At 44.0% G+C, this 14,633-nt stretch overlaps 1 protein-coding gene across 1 annotated transcript; it reads left to right on the top strand.

Moving 5' to 3' along the window:
* Positions 1 to 9,712: 9,712 nt before the first annotated feature.
* On the top strand, positions 9,713 to 13,825 carry LOC114197796 (uncharacterized). Its single transcript, XM_028088981.2, has 3 exons — positions 9,713 to 9,970; positions 10,178 to 10,238; positions 10,952 to 13,825. The coding sequence occupies exons 1-3, from the start codon at positions 9,826 to 9,828 to the stop codon at positions 12,687 to 12,689; spliced, it is 1,944 nt and encodes a 647-aa protein (XP_027944782.1). The 5' UTR covers positions 9,713 to 9,825; the 3' UTR covers positions 12,690 to 13,825.
* Positions 13,826 to 14,633: the final 808 nt, after the last annotated feature.

Raw genomic sequence — 14,633 nt, forward strand, 5'->3', positions numbered from 1 at the left:
TAGGAGTTTTGTAGTTTTATATTTTACACTAAATCTGTGATCCATTTTTCTTTAATTTTTGTGAAAGGTGTGAAATCTTCATATAGATTTTGTGTGTGTGTGTGTGTATGTGTGTGCTTAGGGTTATCTAGTTCTTCCTGCACTATTTGTTGTTGTAAAGACTACACTTACTATTTTTTTAAAAAGGTTTTATTTATTTGACAGAGAGATAGCCAGAGAGGGAAAACAAGCAGGGGGAGGGGCAGAAGGAGAGGAAGAAGCAGGCTTCCCACAGAGCAGGGAGGCTGATGCAGGCTTGACCCCAGGACCCTGGGATCATGGCCTGAGCCAAAGGCAGATGCTTAATGACTGAGCCACCCAGGCGCCCCAAGACTACATTTACTATTGAATTGCATTGCCTTTGGTCCTTTCTCAAAAGATCGATTCTGCATACTTGTATGATCTGTAGAAAGTAATTGACTTTTATTTTTTATTTTTTTAATAAGGTTCTATTTATGGGGCGCCTGGGTGGCTCAGCCATTAAGCGTCTGCCTTCGGCTTGGGTCATGAGGGTCTTGGGATGGAGTCCCGCGTTGGGCTCCCTGCTCCATGGGAAGCCTGCTTCTCCCTCTCCCACTCCCCCTGCTTGTGTTCCCTCTCTCGCTGTCTCTCTCTCTGTGTCAAATAAATGAATAAAATCTAAAAAAAAAAAAGATTCTATTTATTTGACAGAGAGCACAGGCAGGGGGAGGGGCAGTGGGAGAGGGAGAAGCAGGCTCCCCGTTGAGCAAGGAGCCTGTTATGGAACTGGGTCCCAGGACCCCAGGATCATGAAGCTGAGCCGAAGGCAGATGCTTAACTGACCGAGCCACCCAGGTGTCCCAGTAATTGACTTCTATGTATTAATATTTTGTCCTTCAGTCTTTCCTTACTCTCTTGGTGCAGTTGACCCTTGAACATGGGTTTGAACTCTTTTTAACCAACTGAGCCACCCAGGTGTCCTTTTTTTTTATATAAAGATTTTTATTTATTTATTGAAAGAGAGAGAGAATGGTAGAGAGAGAGCACGAGAGGGAAGAAGGTCAGAGGGAGAAGCAGGCTCCCTGCTCGGGACTTGATCCTGGGACTCCAGGATCATGACCTGAGCCGAAGGCAGTTGCTTAGCCAGGGTTTGAACTCTTTTTAAAAAGGCGATAGCAAAAGCCACAATCATTTATTTACAACTGCCAAACACCAGTCTCCCCTGGACTGAATCAAAAGTGACAGGCACAGAGGTGGTGCTTGCTGCCTTCTGAGTACCAGTGCAGGGCTGCTGAGGCTCTCAGCTGCCCCTGGGGACCCTGGGGCTGGGCCGGGCAGTCCTGCAGGTCACCCGCGTACTGACCAGGTGGTCAGGTGGAGGGCTTGGTGCCAGTCTTCAGGAGGCTGGGCTGAAGTGGGGGAATGCCCAGAGGCAGGGTCAGCACTGTACCAGAAGGCCCACCCCAGTGCCCACACCCACTGAATCCTATACAAACAAATTGGCCTCTGGGGCTACAGTAGGACAGCTTCAGTCCTTGGGCCCCTCCCAGGCCCAACTGGGAACCTTCCTGCGGCAGCGCCTGGCCCAGGTTCTCCTGGAGGCCGGAGCCCTCAGGTGTGGGGCCACGAGGGCTGGTGGGCCTGGGCCTGTGGTGCAGCTCCCAGCAGGAGGGGCTGCTGTACTGTGCCTCCAGGCTCCTGTCGCCACCCTTGGGCCTGACCTGTGGCAGCTGCTGAGCTGAGCCTACCAGGCTGGGGGAACATGGCCACCTTGGCCCCAGGCCATCCTGGCCCCAGCCCAGCCCCAGGGTCCCCAGAGCCAGCTGAGAGCCACTACCCAAGTCCAGGCCTGATCAGGCCCAGCTGGGCCTACCTGTTGGCAGATTTTTTTTCAATAAATATTTCTTTATGATTTTATTCATGTTCACTGTAGCTTACTTTAGTGGAAGATTATATTATATAGTACATATGACATAAAAATTACATGTTAATCGACTTTATGTTGTCAGTAACACTTCTGGTCAACAGTAGGCTGTTAGTAGTACATTTTTGAGCAATCAAAAGATATACCCAGATATTTGACTGACCCTAACTCCTGAGTTGTTCAAGGGTCAACTGTAGTTTAAAGGGTTTTTCTTGGGATGCCTGGGTGGCTCAGTCGGTTGTCTGCCTGCCTTTGGCTCAGGTTATGATCCTAGGGTCCTGGGATTGAGTCCCGCATGGGGCTCCTTGCTCAGCAGCGGGGGGGGGGGGGGGGGGGGGGGGGCTGCTTCTCCCTCTCCCTCTGCCCCTACCCCTGCTTGTGCTCATTCGCTCACTCGCGCTCTCTGACAAATAAATATGATCTTAAAAAAAAAAAAAAGAAAAGGGGTTTTCTTGTCACTTGGGACTCTTGGAAATTTTCTCCATAGACAGTCTTGTCTTTTGCCACTAAAACAGATTTATGGGGAGAGGCAGAGGGAGAGGGACAAGCAGACTCCCTGCTGAGCCGGGAGCCTGATGTGGGGCTTGATCCCAGGACCTGGAGATCATGACCCCAGCTGAAGGCAGACGCTTAACCATCAGAGCCACCCTGGCACCCCACAAAAACATTTTTATTTTTATTTACTTAAAAACGTTTTATTTCTTTTTTTTTAAGTTAAAAAGTTTTATTTCTTGCTTCCCAATCTGCATACTGTTATTTTTTGTTTTGTATTTTGTCTTTTTCCTTTCTGGGTCTAACTCCAGTGCAAGGTTGACTAGGACTGGTGAGAGGGGGACATCCTTGCATTCTTCTTGATGTTACCAAAAACATCTAGTTCTTTCAGGATGGTGCACTTGTATTAAACAAGAGTCCAGTTGATGTAGAGGCAGGTGTGGGAAGAGGGGAAGCATTCTCCACTCCAGTGATTTGTTCTCAATCTCTAGTTGAGCCTATGTACCTGGACTTGACCTTCTGTGGTATAGTGAGAAAGGTATGTCATCTTTGTCCCTAGTTCCTAATAAATACCTCTTGAAGCTCTTGGAATTACTTGAGTGATAAGGGTGATAGTGTCTTTTTTTTTTTTAAGATTTTATTTATTTATTTGACAGAGAGACAGCGAGAGAGGGAACACAAGCAGGGGGAGTGGGAGAGGGAGAAGCAGGCTTCCTGCCAAGCAGGGAGCCCAATGCGGGGCTCCATCCCAGGACGCTGGGATCATGACCTGAGCCGAAGGCAGGCGCTTAACTTTTTTTTTTAAAATAAGGAGGCAACTCTTGGCCAACTCCTGGATAGCTTCAGGCTGGGGATTGGGCACCAGGAACACGAAGCCTTGATTAGGGGCCTGGGACTTTGAGCCCCAGCTCCCAGCCTCTGGAGTAGAGGGGCTGTAGAGTTGAGTTAATCACCAATGGCCAGTGATTTAGTAAATTGTGTCCATTTAATGAAATCTCCATCAAAATCTTTAAAGACCTGATTTAGAGGGTGTCCAGGTTGATGAACACATCTAGGAGCTGGGAGGTTGGCGTGTCCAGAGAGGAGGTGGCACCTCTGCAACCAGCTCCCCCCCACCTCCACTCCCCTCACCCATATGATCCCCTTAACTTTGACCTATGCATCACTGCCTTTTATCTGTTCCTGAGTTGTATCCTTTATAGGAAGTCATTATAGTTACGTAAAGGGTTTCGCTGAGTTCTTACATCATTTTGGTAAATCACCAGATGTGATGGCCCATGGAGGAAACCTGAATGTGTAGGTGGCTGAGCACACCATCTGTGGCTGGCATCTGGAGTGGGGCCGGTGTGTGGGACTGAGCTCGTCACCTGTGGAGTCGGACGTGAACTCTGGGTGTTAGTGTTAGAATTGAACGTATTTCTTACTTCTATAATGCAAGCGTCCAGGGAGGGCAGGGCAGGCCTCTCAAGCACTTGGGAAATGCCTGGAGAGACCAAGGAAAGCAGCCTGGCCCGGGTTTTTATTGGGGTTTGGGGGTGGGCTAGGATGAGAGTTGGGGTATAGGGACAAGGCACTCAAGTAATTCCAAAAGCTTCAAGAGGTATTTATTAGGAACTAGGGACAAAGATGACATACCTTTCTCACTATACCACAGAAGGTCAAGTCCAGGTACATAGGCTCAACTAGAGATTGAGAACAAATCACTGGAGTGGAGAATGCTTCCCCTCTTCCCACACCTGCCTCTACATCAACTGGACTCTTGTTTAATACAAGTGCACTACCCTGAATTGAACCGTGTCATACCTGTTTGGTGACACAGAGTTGGGAGAAGTGGCATTGGGACAGACACCACCTATTTGGTGTCATGAGGGGGGAAAAAAACCCTTGTCATCCTCAGAAGTGTTTCACCTTTGGGAGAAGATAAGGCTAGAAGAGATTCAAGTTGGCTATTTCCTTCCTCCCAGGTCAGATAGGCTCTGGGAAAATTCCAGTCAGTGACCGTCTTGTGAAATAGATTGTTTTGAGGTCAGGCCTTGTTAAGCGTAGAATATTCCAGACATACTTTTAAATGGCTACTTTTTTGTCTTTAATTTTGGAGACCGTGCTTTACCCTGGTACCTCAGTTCTGTGATGGAGGAGTTGTTAATTTCAAGTTTCTTGTTTTTTGTCTTCTGAGGACTGAAAGTCAGCTTCTAAGCTCCTTACATGTCCAACCAGAGACCGGAAGTCTCTGATTCCTCTTTTGATGTTTGACTGTTGACAGCTTTCAACCCTTATCTTTCTCCTTCCTCCCCTTGTACCCCACATCTGTACAAGGGGACCAAACAGCCTGGGTGCTCCTTCCTTTGGTTTTGGCAAATGATTCAATCCACTGCCTTGTCCCTGTACCCCAACTCTCATCCTAGCCCACCCCCAAGCCCCAATAAAAACCCGGGCCAGGCTGCTTTTCTTGGTCTCTCCAGGCATTTCCCACGTGCTTGAGAGGCCTGCCCTGTCCTCCCTGGACGCTTGCATTATGGAAATAAGAAACACTTTCATACCCTGTAGGCATGTGCGTGTTGTCAGTGCAATCTAAACCAAATCTCAGGTTGGGGTCCCTTGCAGTTGACCCTAACAGTCATACAATGGATAACCTGCTGATGTCCACAATAGCCAAACTGTGGAAAGAGCCAAGATGTCCATCGACAGATGAATGGATAAAGAAGAAGTGGTATATATACACAATGGAATATTATGCAGCCATCAAAAGGAATGAGATCTTGCCATTTGCAACGACGTGGATGGAACTGGAGGGTGTTATGCTGAGTGAAATAAGTCAATCAGACAAAGACATGTATCCTATGACCTCACTGATATGAGGAATTCTTAATCTCAGGAAACAAACTGAGGGATGCTGGAGTGGTGGGGGGTGGGAGGGATTGGGTGGCTGGGTGATAGACACTGGGGAGGGTAAGTGCTATGGTGAGCACTGTGAATTGTACAAGACTGTTGAATCACGGATCTGTACTTCTGAAACAAATAATGCAATATGTTAAGAAAAAAAAAAGAAGAAGATAGGGGAAGAATGAAGGGGAGTAAGTCGGAGGGGGAGACGAACCATTAGAGACAATAGACTCTGGAAAACAAACTGAGGGTTCTAGAGGGGAGGGGGTGGAGGGATGGGTTAGCCTGGTGATGGGTATTAAAGAGGGCACATTCTGCGTGGAGCACTGGGTGTTACGCACAAACAATGAATCATGGAACACTACATCAAAAACTAATGATGTAATGTATGGTGATTAACATAACAAAAAATTATTTAAAAAAAACAATGGGTAACCTGATGCATATTTTGCAGTCCTCCTTGCTTTCTTTTTCTATTGATAAATTCTCCAGATCTTTTGATATTGGTGATGCCATCCTTGTATGAGTCTCTTAGTGCAAATGCACAAAAAGTTCTGTGGACATTGTTGAAAAATTCTTAGGCTGTAGATAGTGATCAGATCAAACTTATGGGGAATAGCAGTGGATTGAATCACTTGACCCTCCAACATTCTTGCATCATTTATGAAATAACAGTTTTACAATACATGATGGTCTTCAACACTTGGGATTATTAAATTGATGAGTTTTTTTTCTATTCACAAATTTTTTTCTAATCACTGAAGTGGGATCTACTGGACTTTTTTTTTAAAGGAAAGACCTGTTTGTTTTTTTTCTAAGATTTTATTCATTTATTAGAGAGAGCGAGAGCGCATGAGAGAGCACAAGCAGGGGGAGCAGAGGGAGAGGGTGCACAAGCAGAGGAAGAGGGAGAAGCAGACTACCCACTGAGCAGGGAGCCATTATGGGGCTCGATTTCAGGACCCTGAGATCATGACCTGAGCTGAAGGCAGCCCTTTAACCGACTGAGCCACCCAAGTGCCCCTCTACCAAACATTTTATTTCCCTGTTATCTCATTATCTCGTGATGGACATTTTTAATCTATGGTATTTCATCTTCTGTTCAGTATGTTTGACTTTTTTTCCTTTCGAATATACATCTGTTCATTTTAACTCTGCCAGTTGACCATTTATATTGCAGTTGTTGTTGATACTTTTCCTTGTCTTTTAATTTTTTTTTTAAAGATTTTATTTATTTATTTGACAGAGAGAGACACAGTGAGAGAAGGAACACAAGCAGGGGGAGTGGGAGAGGGAGGAGCAGCCTTCCCACAGAGCAGGGAGCCCGATGCGGGGCCCGATCCCAGCATCCTGGGATCATGACCTGAGCCGAAGGCAGACGCTTAACGACTGAGCCACCCAGGTGCCCCTTAATTTTTTTTTTTTTTAAGATTTTATTTATTTATTTGACAGACCAAGAGATGGCGAGAGCAGGAACACAAGCAGAGGGAGTGGGAGAGGGAGAAGCAGGCTTCCCTGTGAGCAGGGAGCCCAATGTGGGGCTCAATCCCAGGACCCTGGGATCATTAACCTGAGCAGAAGGCAGATGCTTAATGACTGAGCCACCCAGGCGCCCCTGTCTTTTAATTATTTTAATTTTAATAGAGTAGAATTTGCCTGTCTGATTTTATGGCTTAGTATTCCTGTGTCAATAAAATCTCTATCTGTGAATTCTAAAAGTTTCCTCGTTTTATCTTGCACGTTTAAATCTAGAATGAACTGGCTATTTTCCATGGAATATTGGGGGGAATACAGTACATTTTTCCAAGTGATTAGCAGTGTATGCCTGCCCGTGTATGAAGTGTTCATAATATTTGCCACTTACCTTCAGTGACTGCTGTGTCCCTGACTTACTTTTCATATTAAATGCCAGCCTGTTGAAGGCACTTCCTACTCTTTTCTGTCTGCTTATCACTCTGCTAGTTAGTACTGTATTGTCTGGAATAATACAGCTTAAAAATCCTCGGTGTTTACATGTTAGGTAGACTACCACCTTGTTCTTCAGAGGACTGTCCATTTCTTGACATTTGTTCTATCTATTGGGCTTGGAGGAGTGCTTTTGTTGGCTGAAGAATCTGGGGGATTATGGAATTTTATAAAAATACTACTTGGGGGACACCTGGGTGGCTCAGTCTGTTAAGTGTCTGCCATCGACTCAGGTCATGACCACAGGGTCCTGGGATCGAGTCCCACATCGGGCTCCTTGCTCATCTGGGAGCCTGCTCTTCCCTCTGCCTGCCGCTTCCCCTGCTTGTACTCTCGTCTCTCTTCTCTCTGACAAATAAATAAAATAAAATCTTTTTTTTTAAAGATCTATTTATTTGAGGGCGCCTGGGTGGCTCAGTTGGTTAAGCGACTGCCTTCGGCTCAGGTCATGATCCTGGAGTCCCAGGATCGAGTCCCGCATCGGGCTCCCTGCTGATCAGGGAGTCTGCTTCTCCCTCTGACCCTCTTCCCTCTCGTGCTCTCTATCTCTCATTCTCGCTCTCTCAAATAAATAAATAAAATCTTAAAAAAAATAAAGATTTATTTATTTGAGAGAGCGAGAATGAGAGTACATGAGGGGGAGAGGGTTAGAGGGAGAAGCAGGCTCCTCGCTGAGCAGGGAGCCTGACGCAGGACTCGATCCCGGGACTCCAGGATCATGACCTGAGCCGAAGGCAGTCGCTTAACCAACTGAGCCACCCAGGCACCCTAAAATAAAATCTTTACAAAAAAAATACTGTTTGGGAGTGGTGAAGTCTGGGTGACAGTGAGTGCTTGTTAAGAACAGTTGGCATCTGTTCACATTTTCTTCTACTTGGACATTAAGCAACAATTTTTACATTTTTCTGCGAGGATCATTAAACAAAGATCATTAAACTGGCTTTAGTCTACTTTGGTGTAAATTAGTAACAAGCTTTCAAATGTCAATGTAATCACGTGGGATGGGCTCAGTTCTTCAAACAACAAGTTGTGAGTACACATGTAAATTATTGTCTACAGGGGAAGCTTTGTAGAGATTCAGCGTCTGGAGTGTTTGTTGGGGGCTGGTCATGTCAACACTGTTTGCCAAACCTGTAACAAATTACAGACTCTAAAAAGGCAGATAGGAGTTTCATGTACGGACTCTGAAAAGGAAGATAAGAGTTTCATGTACCGTAGTGTTTGCATTAGCGCTTTAGGCACATGGAGGCACACTTATCTGTAGGGTTGGTGGGGTCAATCCCAAAATTCAGTTCCCAGATAGCAGCAAGGGATGAACTTTGTCATCCAGGATTTTTAAGGGTGAGCGATCTCAGGCCTGCTAATGTTCACTCTCTCCTCTACACTAGCTAATAGTACTTTTTATGAACATGCTCTACAGGTCCATTGTGGAAAGAGTTACTAGGACTGATCCAGGCAGCTCATTACTCCCTGCACCCACAACAAGAGAGGCGTCCCTTGTTTGCTGTCACTCTACTGAATAAGTCAATTCTAGCATTAGAATTGCTGGGTGGGAGCTTTTCTCTGTTCCCTAGGCATGGACATCATTGGATGATCTCTTTCAGGGACCAGCATTTAGGGGAATTAATCACTGAGGGATTCCTGTGCTTGGGATGGGCTGTCCTTCTGCCTTCCCAGCAGAGGAACTCAGAAATGAGTGAAGTTGGGAGGAAAGCCTCCAGAGTGGCTGGTTAGGTACACTTGCAACAGAAATCAGAAAAAAGGGATTTGGTGGGGTTTTTGGAGGAAAGCATTGTTGAACTCTGTTTCACATTATGTGCAAATTCACTATGAGTAGTAGTGTGAAATTCATTGAAGCCCCTCAAATTCCATGCCTTAACATGTTCCTCAAGGTCACCAAGGCCCTGGTTACAGTGGTATGATTCTGTCAAAATCTCTTCTGGTATCTTATCATCAGAATGTGTGCCTTTGTGTCCTAAAAATTGGTGGGAGGCAACTCTGAGGCTCATGAATATATGGATTTGGGGGTTGTCTAAGTTGTCACACCTTTTCCTTAGTCTGAGTTGTATATTCTGAATATCTCCCTGGTCCATGAAATGAGACAGAGCGTGGAAAGTAAAACTGATTTTTCATGTTTGGGGATGGGAATAGAAGAAAAGGCTTCCTTTTTTTTTTTGGTCTATAAAACATCATGCACTTGTGACCCTGTGCTTCATGGAGTACTGTGTGATGTTGTATTTAAGAAGGAGATGAAAGTTTTTCTCACAAGGAAATTGATAGTCTTAAGATGGAAATATTTCTTTTATTTGCATAGCATTTCTCCAAGGGGTTCTGTTCCCTGACAGTAGAGAGACATGGACACTGGAAGTGATCACAATAAAAATGTGGCAAATTCCTGTGTTCATGATGTTGTTAAATTCATGAAGTGAGTGTGACCAGAGAGGAAGAGTCTGATGACCCAGTCATAGAATAAATGTTGAGAAATCAAAGTCCTATGTGAATTTCTTACGAATTGAGTAGAGATCTCCAGTGCTGTCTGTCTCACCCATCCTCCTGTACACATGCATGGGATGTTTCAGGACTCAGTGGCCTTTGAGGATGTGACTGTGAACTTCACCCTGGAGGAGTGGGCTCTTCTGAATCCGTCCCAGAAGAAACTCTACAGAGATGTGATGCAGGAAACCCTCAGGAACCTGGCCTCAGTAGGTAAGGGTGACGACATTCTTACTTACGAGTCCATTAGAGAACCAGTGTGATTTGCTCATCAGGGCTGTTTCGAGAGGTGAAATGTGGAAAGGGAATATGTTGATAAATAAATCAGCCATGGTGACCTCATGTTCATCATGGACCTAAAATCAAAAAAACTTTAATAATTCTTTTATAATTTATGATTTTTCCTGGTCTGCATTTTAGGAGAAAAATGGGAAGACCATAATAGTAAAAGTCTATATGAACATCATCAGACAGATCTAAGGTGAGTCCCACTCACGTAAGAACAGTGTCTCTGGGGGCACCTGGCTGGCTTAGTTGGTAGAGCTTGTGACTCTTAATCTTAGGGTTGTGAGTTCAAGCCCAAAGTTGGGCGTGTAGTCTACTTAAAATTAAAAACAAACAGTTGTCCCATGAGAAAAATCTTTGTCATAATATTAAAAAAACAAATAAATCAGACCATTTTTAAGTTTATTTATTTTTAGGATTTTTTTCTTTTTTCCCTTTTTTTTTTTTTTAGACTTTATTTATTTGGCAGAGACACAGCGAGAGAGGGACCACAAGCAGGGGGAGTGGGAGAGGGAAAAGCAGGCTTCCCGCTGAGCAGGGAGCCTGATGCGGGGCTTGATCCCAGGACCCCGGGATCATGACCTTAGCCGAAGGCAGACGCTTAACAACTGAGCCACCCAGGCGCCCCAGGATTTTTTTTCATCAAAAGTTTTTTCTCTGATATGACATAGATGTTCAGTGTTTGAAAAATAATAACATGTTCAAAAAGTATTCAGAAACCCCATTTATGATTATCCCTTTTGATCATAGCTGTGATCAACTTCTTGCAGAATGGTTAGCACATACTCATTTTCAAACAATCTGAAAGCACAAAAAACACATTTTTTGAAAATGGTAAAAATGTCATTGAAATAACTTAATAAATATGAAATTATTAAGTCATTAATAACATGCTTCTCATTTTTACAGCAGGCCTGTGGTAGAGAGTCCCTGTAAAAATAAAGAAGGTAGTCCGTTTGGAGAATCCTTCAGCCAGAATCCAAATCATAAGCAGATAAAGAAAACTCCTACTGGAATAAAACTGCGTAAATGCAGTTTTTGTGGACAAGTGTTCAGGCATCATTCATCCTTTAGCAGGCATCTGATCTCTCACACTGGCCACAAACTATATGAGTATCAGGAATGTGAAGAGAAGCCTTACAAATGTAAGGAATGTGGGAAGGCCTTCAAGCATCGCCAATCCATTCGAGTACATGTAAGGACTCACACAGGAGAGAAACCGTACAAATGCAAGCACTGTGGGAAGGCCTTCAAGCATTGCCAATCCATTCGAAAGCACGAGAGGATTCACACTGGAGAGAAACCCTACGAATGCAAACAATGTGGAGAAACATTCAGATATCGCCACAACTTTCAAAAACACGAGCGAACTCACACTGGAGAGCAGCCATATAGATGTAAGCACTGTGGCAAAGCCCTCAGTTGTCGCAGTTACTGTCGGATTCATGAAAGAACTCACACTGGAGAGAAACCGTATGAATGTAAGCAATGCGGGAAAGCCTTCAGTTATGCCAGTTACATTCGAATCCACGAGAGAACTCACACTGGAGAAAAGCCCTATGAATGCAAGAAGTGTGGGAAAGCCTTCAGTTGTCCGAATTATTTTCGAAAACACGAAAAGACTCACACTGGAGAGAAACCCTATGAATGTAAGCAGTGTGGCAAAGGCTTCAGTTGTCCCAGATCCTTTCGAAGTCATGAAAAGAGACACAGGGGTGAGAAGCCCTATGAATGTAAAATTTGTGGTAAAACCTACAGTTGTCCCATCTACTTTCGAAATCACGAAAGGAGACACAGTGGGGAAAAATCTTATGAATGTAAAATATGTGGCAAGTCCTTCAGTTGTCCAAAGTATTTTCGAAAACACGAAAGAAGTCACACCGGAGAGGAACCCTGCGAATGTAATGAATGTGAGAATACCTTGAGTCCTCTCACCATATTTCAAACACATGTGATGAAGCACAGCGAAGGTGGACCTTACAAGTGTAAGGAGTGTGGGAAAGTCTTTGATTGTCCCAGTAACTTTCGATGTCATGAAAAGATACACAGTGGAGAAAAGCCATACGAATGTAAGGAATGTGGCAAAGCTTTCAGTTCGCCCATGTCCCTTCAAAACCACGAAAGAAGTCACAGTAGGAAAAAACCTCATGAATGTAAGGAATGTGGTAAAGCCTTCAGTTTTCCCTGTTCCCTTCAAAAACATGAAAGAAGTCATACTGGGGAGAAACCGTATGAATGTAAGCAGTGTGGGAAAGCCTTCACTTATCTCAGTTCCATGCAAAAGCATGAACGAACTCATAGTGGAGAGAAACCCTATGAATGTAAGCAGTGTGGGAAAGCCTTCATTTATCTTAGTTCTATGCAAAAACACGAAAGAACTCATAGCGGAGAGAAACCCTATGAATGTGAGCAGTGTGGGAAAGCCTTCATTACTCTCTCAAACGTTCAGAGGCACATGATCAAGCACACTGGAGATGGACCTTGTAAGTGTAAGGAGTGTGGGAAGGCCTTCGATTGTCCTAGTTCATTGCGAACCCACGAACGTACTCACACTGGGGAGAAACCCTATCAGTGTAAACATTGTAGTAAAGCCTTCACTCGTTCTAGTTCTTTACGAAACCATGAAAGAACTCACAATGGAGAGTAGCCATGTAAATGTAAAGAATGTGGAAAATTCTTCAGTTGTTCTAGTTCTTTCTGAATACAGGAAATAACACACTGGAGAAAAACCTTATGAACACAAACAATATGGTAAAGTCGTTACTCCCTGTGATGTTCATATATGTGGAATTCATACCAGAGAGAAACTCTCAGTGTAGGGAAAGTCGTGCAAGCTTTCATTGAGGACACAAGAGAGTGCACATGGGGAGAAACCATATAAACGTAAAGAATCAGGGAAAGCCATCCATGCATTTCCATGGGAAGCTACAGAAGAACTCACACTGGAGAGAATTCTATTGAATGTAAACATTGTAGGAAAACTCACTTGCCTCACCTTTTTACAAAACCATGTAAGAATGTATAATACCTTATAATGAAAAGTAAGGGAAGCTTTTTAATTAAAAAATATTTTCAAAATAATTTGAAAACTGCACTGGAAAGAAACAATGTAAGTAATATAGGTAAGCCTGGTGCAAATTACTGTATATACTCCCCCAGATTCACAACATGAAAGAAATGTTACTAACGTTATACATATATTGTCTTCATCAGTGGCTTATTCTTTATTCTCCAGTTTTATTGAGAAAAGTTGACCTATTACTGCATAAGCTTAAGACATGTAGCTTGATGGTTTGATTTACATATATTGTGAAAAAGTTACAGCGGCTCATTACCCAAGTGATTATCTGTTTTGTGGATTGCTACTTAGTTTTGCAAGTAAACCTTGAGGTGGGAAAATATTGTAGGTACTCATTAAGCAGTGGTTTCTAAGTTTAATGGATAATTTTTCCCCCTCAGTAAAATGCTAGTGTTTCAATTTTGAAGACTCTTTCATCCACTGATGAACTGAAGTACATTTCTTAACATGCAAGTAGGTATAATTTTTATATAATTTTTTCATTTTAAGGATGGGGCTGTTGAACAATGACATGTTATCCTTAAGAATAAACTGCCAATTATTTTACCAGCAAAAATGGGCTTATAGCAGAGAACTGCAATTCAGGACGCGGAAGCTACACAATGCTAAAGGCAATTCTGGAGAACAAAGGAGAGGAATGCTCTCCTATAAAAGAAAGCAGGGGACTTGGAAGGGGCTGTTATGAGCAAAGCATTGGTTGGAATAAACTGGGAAGTTCAAAATGTAGTGGCTTCTCATTGGCTGAGTCGGGACTCATTGGCTGGGCTGTTGCTGGGTAAGGAGGAACCCTTTCTTCTTCCTGCTGGGATAACAAAGTAGTCACTAAAGTGGTATTTCAAGGCATGTCTCTTCCTGTTGAATGTGCAATGAGGAGTGGTAGGGTTGGGATCTTCCACTACTGAGTTCCTGATTCCATTTTCAACAGGTTTCCTTTTGTTAGTTTTTACATTTCTTTTTTTGCTAATTAAGAATCAGGTTTTCCAGGGACATCTGGCTGGCTCAGTCGGTTAGGTGTCTGCCTTCGGCTCAGGTCACGATCAGGGGGTCCTGGGATTGAGTCCCGCATCAGGCTTCTTGCTCAGCGAGGAGCCTGCTCCTCCTCCTGCCTGCCGCTCCCTCTGCTTGTGTGCGCTCTCTCTCTCTGATAAATAATTTTTTCTTTTTAGATTTTATTTATTTATTCATGAGAGCTAGAGAGAGAGAGAGAGGCAGAGGGAGAAGCAGGCTCCCAAGGAGCAGGGAGCCTGATGCGGGACTCGATCCCAGGACCCTGGGATCATGGCCTGAGCCGAAGGCAGACGCTTAACCATCTGAGCCACCCAGGCGCCCCCAATAAAATTTTTTTTAAGACTTTATTTATTTGTCAGAGTGAGAGCTGAATTTGAGGGAAACTTTTGAGGCATTCCCCCTCTAAAGTCTGTTATCTTTTCAAGGTCAGACGTGGTGGAGATCATCTTGGAGTGTTGAGCCAGCATCACCTTATTGGGTACATTGTTTAGTTTTTAAAGATTT

Source organism: Eumetopias jubatus, unplaced genomic scaffold (genome assembly GCF_037043125.1).
Source record: "Eumetopias jubatus isolate StellerSeaLion01/CBP00866 unplaced genomic scaffold, mEumJub1_p1.0 scaffold_1, whole genome shotgun sequence".
Lineage (NCBI taxonomy): Eukaryota > Metazoa > Chordata > Mammalia > Carnivora > Otariidae > Eumetopias > Eumetopias jubatus.

Excerpts from the sequence above, each read along its gene's own strand:
- LOC114197796 (XM_028088981.2), top strand. The coding sequence starts at position 9,826 with ATGCATGGGATGTTTCAGGACTCAGTGGCCTTTGAGGATGTGACTGTG. Across the intron at positions 9,971-10,177 it reads CAGGAACCTGGCCTCAGTAG|GAGAAAAATGGGAAGACCAT; the intron begins GTAAGGGTGACG and ends TCTGCATTTTAG. Across the intron at positions 10,239-10,951 it reads CATCATCAGACAGATCTAAG|CAGGCCTGTGGTAGAGAGTC; the intron begins GTGAGTCCCACT and ends TCATTTTTACAG.